The sequence below is a fragment of the Dermacentor silvarum genome, chromosome 1, assembly GCF_013339745.2.
Source record: "Dermacentor silvarum isolate Dsil-2018 chromosome 1, BIME_Dsil_1.4, whole genome shotgun sequence".
Lineage (NCBI taxonomy): Eukaryota > Metazoa > Arthropoda > Arachnida > Ixodida > Ixodidae > Dermacentor > Dermacentor silvarum.
The window spans coordinates 284,985,051-284,994,803 of record NC_051154.1 but is presented as its reverse complement, the minus strand read 5'-3'; the positions used below and the strand labels follow the sequence as shown (position 1 = coordinate 284,994,803).

Here is a 9,753-nt window from a genome sequence, read left to right as displayed (position 1 = left end):
AAAGTTCGTGCGGTCTATCGCTTCAACGGAGACTGAGCGGTGAAACCACAGCGCATACAAAGGTCAAAGGCGTGTGGAGATAGCTTTCAAGATACGGCGCGTGCGACAGCCCGCCGCTGCGCTACGTACAAGGGGTACAGTATGCATTTGGTGACAGAGTAGAAGCCGCACCCCATCTCGCCCGCGCTGCCTTCCCGCTTTCCTCCTTTCGCGTGGGAGATTGAGTCGCCGGTTCCCCTTGCGCCCGGTCGCAAAATACGCATTTCGTGCCGCAGCTAAACGTCGCATCCCCTCTGTAAGGAACGAAGCGACTGCGCGTCCGCCGGTTGCGGTTTATTGAACCAACTGGGCAAAGATGGCGCTAGCGCGAGCCTTCGCCTCACGCGTTCTCTCCTCATCGTTGTCTTCAGTTTTCATCACACTCCCGCGGCCGCGTTGCACGTGTGCGCCCCCAGGAGGTAAAGCCGCTGTATTGGACGTCGTATCTGCGTCGGCAGTAGTGTCGGGAATGACCGCACCCTAGCGTCCCCTTCTCGAAACGTTTTAACGTCACGGTCGGTCTTGTATGCTTGAGGCGGCGTGTTTATGTCCTCGGCCACAAGGTTGTCGGGCTGTTAGTTTGCAGACAGCATCGGCTTGCTGTGTTCAGCAGAGCATATGAACAAGAGGTATCTCTTCTTCCTCCGTTTCCAAAGCCTTACAAGAAGCTTTTCTGGATACCGCACTCGTCGTCGAGGCGGCTGCACCAGACGGGGCAGCTGCACGTAGCGGTCCTTCTAAGTGATAAAATGGCCATCATAGCTCGAAACCGTCGAGGAGCGGCAATGCCTCTTCTCGTCTTGCACTGGAGGCCTTCCTTATCAAGAAGAACAGAGATCGATGTGTAAGTGAGCCGTCTATCTCTTTACTTGACGCCGAATTTGACTTCTTGCGCAATCGTCTTTAATCTACACGTGCCTTTCTTATCGTCTGGCCTGCGCATGCGTGACAAGAGGATATATATGTGTGTACAATCCTTCCTTTGCATTAAACAGTTGTGAGTAGCGCTTGTCCTTGTTTGTCCCTTTCTTGTTTCTGTCTTTTATATTGCGCTGAGTTACTTGTTCAGTTATGCGGAAGCTACGCTAGCATGTAAACAACCGGTCGTAAAATTGAACATGGCACCAAAAGTGCAGGCTGCAATCCTGATCGACGCGATCAAGAACCACCCCTTGCTCTACGACAAGAGTGGTACTAAAACGTACTGTCAGCAATACTCGCGATAGTATTCAATGTCGCGCGACCGGAGGTGCGGCAACGAAGATTTGGCGTGACCCAACTACTCGCGCTTTTGCAAAGCCAGGCGAACCCACCACCACCGTTTCCGAGGTGTCCGCGTCTTCCGTTTATTCATTGTCCATTTCTAGAAAACAAGTAGGTAGAAGTATAAAAGCCATTTCTTCTTCCACTTCCATGGCAGACAATAGTTAGGCAGATTCCTGGTTGGCGCTCTATATAATTCTCCTCGCACGTGCACGGTATGTTGCAGAAGTCGCCGGGTGCTTTTCTCGTCGCGACGATAGATTGGGAGCGTAGGCCTCACGTAGGATGCGCAGGCTTTGGCGAGGCCCAACACTAGGGCCAGCCCGGGTTTTAGCTTTGGTGTTCCCATTGCCGCTTTGGTGTCCTGGAGGCGCCGACAATAATACGAAATGATGAAATGTTATTACAACTTGTAAATAAAAGCTATTAAAGAAATATAATCACGCCTAGGCACCAACCTGTGACTCAGCGCTACCGCGCCCGTGTGAGAATAATCGCGGAACGCCAACGAGGAATTTACCGAAGGTCGCAGATGACACGCGAAGTAGCGCAATATGATCACGTTTGATGACGGGTGGGTCAGTGAATGAACATACCGCTCGAAATAATGCGATAATGAGTGCCACCACGCCGACAAACGTACGCAGACTAGATGGATGTGGACGAAAGCGGCAGCGGCGGTAGCAAAACAAATGTGAACTTGGACATGCGCGGAAAAGATTTTCCGGCCGCTTCGGCCTTTCCGCCCGCTTGCCGCTTCCCAAGTGTGAACGTAACCTTAGTCTGCGCGCGAAACATCTCTTGTTTGCGATTGCGCCCCTACGGAAGGCTGGTAGTTACTGTTGTGTTGAATCCCAAACCAGTAATTACGCAAGGCTGGTAGTTGCTGTTGTGTTGTGGAATCCCAAACCAGCAATGTTCACATGAAGGGGTTGATGCCAGCAGTGAAATTCCACCAACTCGCAACAGAATGCACGAAACAGACAGCCGACAAGCATGGATTACTGTTGTGCGCAGTACAGCGTAAGTAAACTCTTGTTGCAGGAGCTGACAGTTCTCGTCGGAGTTCACGCGTCCTGAGAAATTGATTATGTGCACTATGCACTGAACAAGACCGGAGTTCATTCATGCATCACTAGTACACCAATCAGTCGAGATTCTGTGAGGTACAAGGCCGCTTCCTGTTTGCACCGGCGTAAGTGAAGCAGAAATGAGTTGCACGCACTACTTAAAATGCGTACACATGCCATATCTATGCTGTGCGGTGAAATATTCTGTACAATTCTGAATCTGTTGACGTGAAGGCAAATGACGGCTGCACGCTCGCACACAGCGGAAGACACAGCGGCCCATGCACTTGCCGCAGGAATGCAACCCTCTCGTACGAGGGAGCAGGGCGACGAAAGCTTCCGAAAAAAAAAAAGCATTACGCGTTTTCGCGCGTACTTAAGTTTTCTAGCGCAAAGACGCAGCGAGCAAGCTATTGCTATGGGAGTAGGTATAGCCTGGTCACGCATGCATTTTCACGTGTATAGCCGGCCTTGACTTGTGAAACGCACTTCGCCCCGACGAGAACGACGCCATCTACGCTTACCGAAGATTAACAATTAATGATGTCTTCTCCGATCGGGCGGGTCGTCTCAATGATGCGTTTTCGAAGACTGGTCCATTCAGTGGCGCGATGAGAGACCGTTGCTCCTAACGCCCACTGTACCTGTTGTACTTACTGTATTTACTGAGCTTACTTCACTATTTCCTTAATTTCTTCACAAGCACACGCGAGGGGGGGGGGGGTGTCTTTGATATACATGTATAGAGTCTGCTTTAACTACCATTATTTATTGTCAATCATGCCACGTAGAGGAAAGCAGACGCTTTCCGAAGTACGAAAATTTCTCGATGTTGGACAGCTCGCGGTTGTTAACCCTTTGATGCCCAAAACTTTATTTTTATAAAGAGCATCACAGGAACTCTAGCATGCATAAAGGACGGACCAAATATGCGAATTATGCTGTCAGAAAAAAAATTATATTTATTCATGGCTGCATAATGAGGTGTTGCTCAAGAGCAACGTTGGGCATCTGTGGTCCTACTTCACATGGAATGCCTTGAAGCAGTTGCGGCTTGGACGGAGACAAAAGTCACTATTTATTATTCCACTATTATTTCACTATTATTTTATAATTATTATTTATTTTTATTATTTTTTTGTTATTATTATCTTTATTATTTTTGAAATTATTATTTCCTATTCCATTATTATTTATTCCAGTCAGTGTCATCAACCGAAAGGTCTTCTTTCCTCCATGTTCTGCGAACGTTTTCTTTCTTTTTCTTGCGCTGAGCCACCGAGTGGTCACGAGAAGTAACCGGTAAAGCTTCAACATTATCGCTTGACATTCCATCGTCATCCTCTACGCATGGCTCTTTATCGCGAAGATTGGTCACTATTTATCTAGTGGACAGGTATCAATCAATTTTCGAGCATCTCTCGGATCATAGCCGGGGTCATCTGGGTCGCTGTCGAAGTCAGCGTCGGACAAATCACCGTCCGCAAGAAAGATAAGCTCCTGAATTTCTTCATGAGTCAGCCACTTTTTTCTTTTGACTTCGCCATGTATATATGAAAGACAAAAAATCTGACCTTATGACGAACCCTTATTCTACTCGGTAGAATGAACACTCTAGCTATTGCTTTGCTTTACCTTCATCACAGCAAAGAACTGCCACAAACGATATCTCCCTACATGTGATCACGCCTTCGCATATGCCCGTTGTTGCTCCTGGGCAACACCACTTTTGGCGAGTAAAAGTTTGTTGTGCAAATTGCGGCCACACCGTTTAGCCTCCTCATAAATGTCGTACAATGCCTTATGAGCTATTCTAAGTATGGCAGTTGTCATAGTAGTGTCCTATACCGCCATAGCTGAACAAATTTACTCGCGTGTGCGGTCCTTGCGCTGGCACCTCTCAGAACAGTCAAGAAAAACAACAACAAAGGAGCGGTGCTGCCATCTCTACGTATTTACTTCAAGCATGCGAGGCTCGCTAGTCTTGGTACATTCCATACATGGCGCCAGCGGTATCGTTCAGCAGGGTGCGTTCAAGAAAAAAAATTGTTTTTAGGCTGTTGCTCCTGGGCAACAGTGGGCACCAAAGGGTTAAGGATCGTGGCCTCGAAATGTTCCCAGAAGCCCTGGCACTCGCGAAGTTCACCGGAGAAAACGGGTACCTGTAATTTCGGTAGGGCAACTCGGTGTAACGGTGCTCGGGAACTTGCTTGAGTGGAGACGCCTTGTGTGGCGGTTTCGCTCAGAACGCCCTGTGTGGTGCTGTCTCCGCCTCTTGCAGCAGAATTGAGAATGAAGCGGAACCGGCTCATGGTGTTGCGGATCTTGTCGTCGTACTCCAGAGCAACGGTGGCTTCCCTTACGAAAATGTCAGATATGGCCCTTATATGCTTTATATATGGCCATATTTGGACACATAAGTACCCAAATAAGGCCTTATACTGCCATATAAGGATCCAAGTAAGGATACTGCCATATAAGGGTCCAGATAAGGCCTTATACTGCCATATAAGGGTCCAGATATGGCCTTATACTGCCATATAAGGGTCCAGATAAAGCCTTATACACCATATAAGACTGCGAGTAACGCTTTATAACGCCCTATAAGGGTACAGATAGGCCTTCTACTGCCATATATGGTTGCAAGTAAGCGCCTTATATTGTCATATAAGGATTTATAAGTATATCTAAATTGTAGTTAACCCCCCCCCCCCTGAGGCCGAGTTAAACCCTCTCCCCTCCTCACGCATCCAGCCCCACCAGCCCAACGTGTACCTTCAGCGCTGTGTTCACATTGTCATTACCATTCAGGAGATGGCTTGAGGTCGAATTTTCCAGATAAACGAAAACACTCTATCACTGTCTTCAATTTACTCATTCACCCTTAAATTACTTTGAGTAAAACGCTGAAGAAATAAACATTGTTCTCATCCTTAGTGTCATTATTATAATTATTAGGGATTTGAGTTGTTGTTGGATTCCTCTGGCTGAAGCAAGGAAATTACATATTATGCAATGTGCTTGCTTCCCCCCCCCCCAACACTAAAATATGTACCCCCCCCCCCCACCCCCCTGGCAGAGATCCTGGGTGCGCTACTGCGGTCTAGTATGGGTTATTAGCACCGGGCCTACCGGACAGCACGGCCTTATTTATGAGATGTAGCTACAGCACGTAATAAATGCGATGCTTTGCACTGCAGCTATATAGGCAAAGCATCTAGATCGAAATGGATGTGCTTGCGCCGAGCAGGTAGTAACGGGTTGAAGTGAATTTTACCGCAGAAAAACACACAATGAACTCATTGTTTTGCACACTGGCTCACAACCACACCCGATGAATATGTCTACTTTTTGAGAAAGAACATGCACATACACTTTTGCAATTATATATACCGGCCTATGTAAAGCGCAGCCTGGGAATAATAACGCCGGAGTTAGGAAACCTGCTGCACGAATTCCTATTCGTTATATTAGCTACCACACAAGCACAAACAAAAACGTTTGCGACATCAGTCAATCTAGATACTTTATTCAAGCCCCATTAAATGAAATACTGCCAAAAATTACCACCAAGCTAGAGTTTTAACACATTCAGTGAAATCAAAACCGAAACCAAACGTGGAATGGCCAATGCAATGAATCGCTTGGCAACACTGGTAAGCTTGCTGCGCCGGCAGCACATGGCCGCCAGCTGTCCGATACCGAGGGCCGAGGGCGTATTCATAGGCCTGTTTTCGTGTGTAATTTTCCTTCGTGCATCCGTGTTAACGCCATGTTCTCCGCGGTATGTGTGTTATTCGTGAACGCAATCAAACGAGTCCTCGTCAACGCAGTTTAACGCGACTGTAAGTAAAGGCAGGCAGCGGGCGCCTTCACCGGCGCGGCCCTCGGCGATCGGTTTGTTTGGATGTGTTGCGCGCACGGTTCAACTTTTGACTACCGTGGTTGCGCGTTGTCGCAGTACAGTGATGATTATATGCCAGTGCTCATCGTGAAACTGCACAAACCGCATCACTGCTGATGGAGCTGCCACGTACGTACACGGTGGCGCTCAAGAAGACCTTTTCTGAAGAGAATGCGCGCCTGGCGATTGTCACTTGCAGTCGTAACATTTACAAAGGTATGTACAGCGGTGAGCACTGTTAGGGTGAACACGCGAGCGCGTGGCCGACGGCACTATCAGCGCCGCGTAACAGCCATCGTTGGAAACATTGCACATGCGCAGCATGTGCTTTGCGAAACACTCTTTCCACCGCGCGCATCACGTCATCGATACGCTTGTTCGTCGTCTGCTAGCCGCATTTTTTGTTCGCTGAGCTGATACCTTCTGCATTTCAAGGTCCATCTGGATTGAAGATTGGCGCGTGAAGGAAAAAAGTGAGTGTAAGAGGGATAATTATTAAACTTTTTATTCAAGAAAATTGCACTTTTGCAATTCAAGTTAAACAAGACCATGAGAAGAAATATAAAAACATGAGCAAATCTAATAGCGAGTCATGTGACCACTTACAGCAACGACTGCAGCTATTCTGGACGGTAACGAGTCGTAAAGTGATCGAACATATTCCCGATCGGCTTTCAGCCTTTCCCACTCGTTGCTGACTTGCGCCCACAACTGGTCCGAAGTCGCGGAATAAAGGGGCTTCCTTGCCAAAGAAGCTTTCAGACGGCCCCACAAGTTTTCTATCACATTCAGGTCCGCTCCTTTCGGAGGCCATTCCAGTAGCTGCATGTGCTGCTCCGCCTGGAACTCCTTGACAGCCCGCGCCGTGTGTATCGGTGACCGGTCCTGTTGGAACAGGTAATCACCGTCCGGGAATAAACTGCTCGCATATGGCAACAGCACATTGTTCAAAATGTTGCAGTATTGTTCCGACGATAAGTGTCCACGTATACGTTGCAGGGGCCCTAAACCATGTCTTGAAACAGCACCCCACACGCTCACACTCGATCTCCCACTGGCAGAAACACCTTGCACGTTGTCCGGGTCGTTCCTGCGTGGCATTGTGACGTTAACTAAAACAATTGCTTTTCAAAGCAGGAAGTTTGCCTCACCGTGTGCCTGGTAGTCTCCAAACACGCAATCTTTGGTCTTGTCGCGTCGAAAACGTCGACTCATCCGAAAAGATGACGCGACCCCACTCTTCTGATGTCCATGCTTCGTGCAGCTCAGCGAACTGCCGTCGTGCGTCCTTGTTTGCCGCCGTTAGTAGTGGCTTCTGCGCTGCGACGCGACTGCGAAGGCCCGCAGTACGCAGGCGACGTCGAACAGTGGTGTCCGAAGCGTCCAAATCCAAGTCCTCACGTATTGCTGGGGCTGGCAAGAAAGGGTTACGAACAGCAGCTGCAACTATGAGGGCGTCTTCATCGTCTGTGGTAGCTTTAGGGCGGGGCGCGCGGGGTGCATCCTGAATGCGACCTTCATACTTGTAGGCTTGAATTATCCTGTTCACAGTCTTCAGGGGCCTATTAACTAAAGCGCCAATATACTGCTGGGAATAACCTTTCAGGAAAAGATCGACAATTGAGCGCCGTTCATCATCGGGAACCCTAGCCATAATACGATCTGGCGACAGAATGAACGGCTGCGAAAGATGTTTGGTTGTTTTATATACGGCGTTGCATGCACAACAACTTTGAAGGGAACGAATAGACACGCCCCCATAGATATACAAGTTTTTTTGTCTTGTTCTGTTCAAGCACAGATGTTTAACGAAATCTTAAAATGCAGGATGCATGGGCTTAGAAAACAAAAATACGGCTAGCAGACGACGAACAAGTGCATTCATGACGTCATGCGCGCGGTGGAACAATTATTTCGCGGAAGGCGTGATGCGCATGCGCAATGTTTCCAGTGATGACCGTAACGGGGCGCTGACAGTGCCGTCGGCCACGCGCTCGCGTGTTCACCCTAACAGTGCTCACCGCTGTACAACCCCCCCCCTCCCCCCCCCCTCTTGTTCTGTGGTATTTGCGTAATTTGAAGCAGTGTGTGTTGCGATACCTCGTAAAACACAAGCGGGCGAATCCGCTCCTTCAGTTTCGTCTACAGTCCCTATTACTATGTTTGCCTTGTAGTTCGTGGCGTATGTCCATCGGACCCTGTCAACCCAATTCCAAGTACGAATGATCTACTAGCACAGAGGTTGACTGTGCAATTAATTTGATTGAAGGTCCGCGTTAGTCGATCGATCGTTCTGGTCTCGAGTCATGCTATGCTACACGCTATGAAATATCTTGTATTATTTTATGCGGTTGAATTCAGCGTTGTCATTTTGGAGCTAGATGTAGCATTTATTTCACTGTGGTGTGCGCGGCACCTTGTAATCTTTGCAGAGACAGACTGTACCAGGCTGGCTGCTAGGCGATTCGTCTAGCAGAGTTTTGAACAACTTCGTTTATATTAGTGGGCTTTATCATGCTGGCGGACCTCCAAATCACCCAGGTGACATTACTAAATGCAAGTATTGATTATCAACTTTCGTTATTACTATTGGTGCTGCTGTTACTGATGCCGCTATCCTTACTAGCCACTAGCTAGAGAACTGTCCAGCACAGCTTGTTTGTCAGTATTTTTAGGTGGCCTCAACTGTGCGGTACTTTCATATAAAAGGCTATACAAATGTTTCCGCAGCAAGGCTGCAGCTGTTTGCATCAAGAGTTTTTTTTTTCTTCTCTAGTGGATATAGCTGCTATGCGTAAAATTTGCCAACCGTAATTCTTAGCAGTGAAGGAACTTTAAGCTGTTGCTTGCATTGAACTGTAAAATTACTACAACATTCCAAAAATTGGAGAGATTGTCAGTGATAAAGTGTTAAATTGTTTTCATGTGATCTCGGCTGTATAGATGTGCAGCAATGAACTAACTGCCCTAGGGCAGACTTCATACGACAAGGAAAACATTCTAATGCAGTACCTTTCCTCAATGAGCTAAGCAAATGGGATGTGCCAAACCAGCAAGGTGTACGGAGATTTATCTGCCGAGAAAGTTGGAGCAGTCAATAGGGAGAACACAAATAGATATGTTGTTCTCTCTCGATGTATAGCTCACTGGAGTGCAGACTTGATTTTCAATATGTATACTAGGCTCTTCGATTGGCCACCCCGGACTGCCCAGGGCTGTCCAAGAAGCGTGTGCACCAATGCTTATCATTACTACACAACACCTTGGTCAGTCTGGGACAACTTATTGAAGAAACCGTGTTCACCTTGATTTGTTTTCTGTATTGACTGGAATTACAGTTGTGTGCTTTAATATTTAACTGACAAGTGCTCATATCACAGAGATGCTGGCATGCATGCAGGTTTTTCTTTTATGTGATGTATCCATCTGCTATAGATAAGTAACACGCAAGATTTATCTATAATCTATCATCGGGAA

General features: G+C 47.6%; 1 protein-coding gene across 1 annotated transcript in view; it reads left to right on the top strand.

Moving 5' to 3' along the window:
* The first annotated feature begins 6,080 nt into the window (after positions 1-6,080).
* The window catches only part of LOC125942837 (uncharacterized), a 53,990-nt gene continuing 50,317 nt past the window's right edge, over positions 6,081-9,753 (top strand). The window contains exon 1 of the mRNA XM_049661080.1: positions 6,081-6,492. Coding sequence (XP_049517037.1) covers positions 6,393-6,492 — 100 coding nt within the window. The 5' untranslated portion in view covers positions 6,081-6,392. The remainder of the gene's footprint in view (positions 6,493-9,753) is intronic.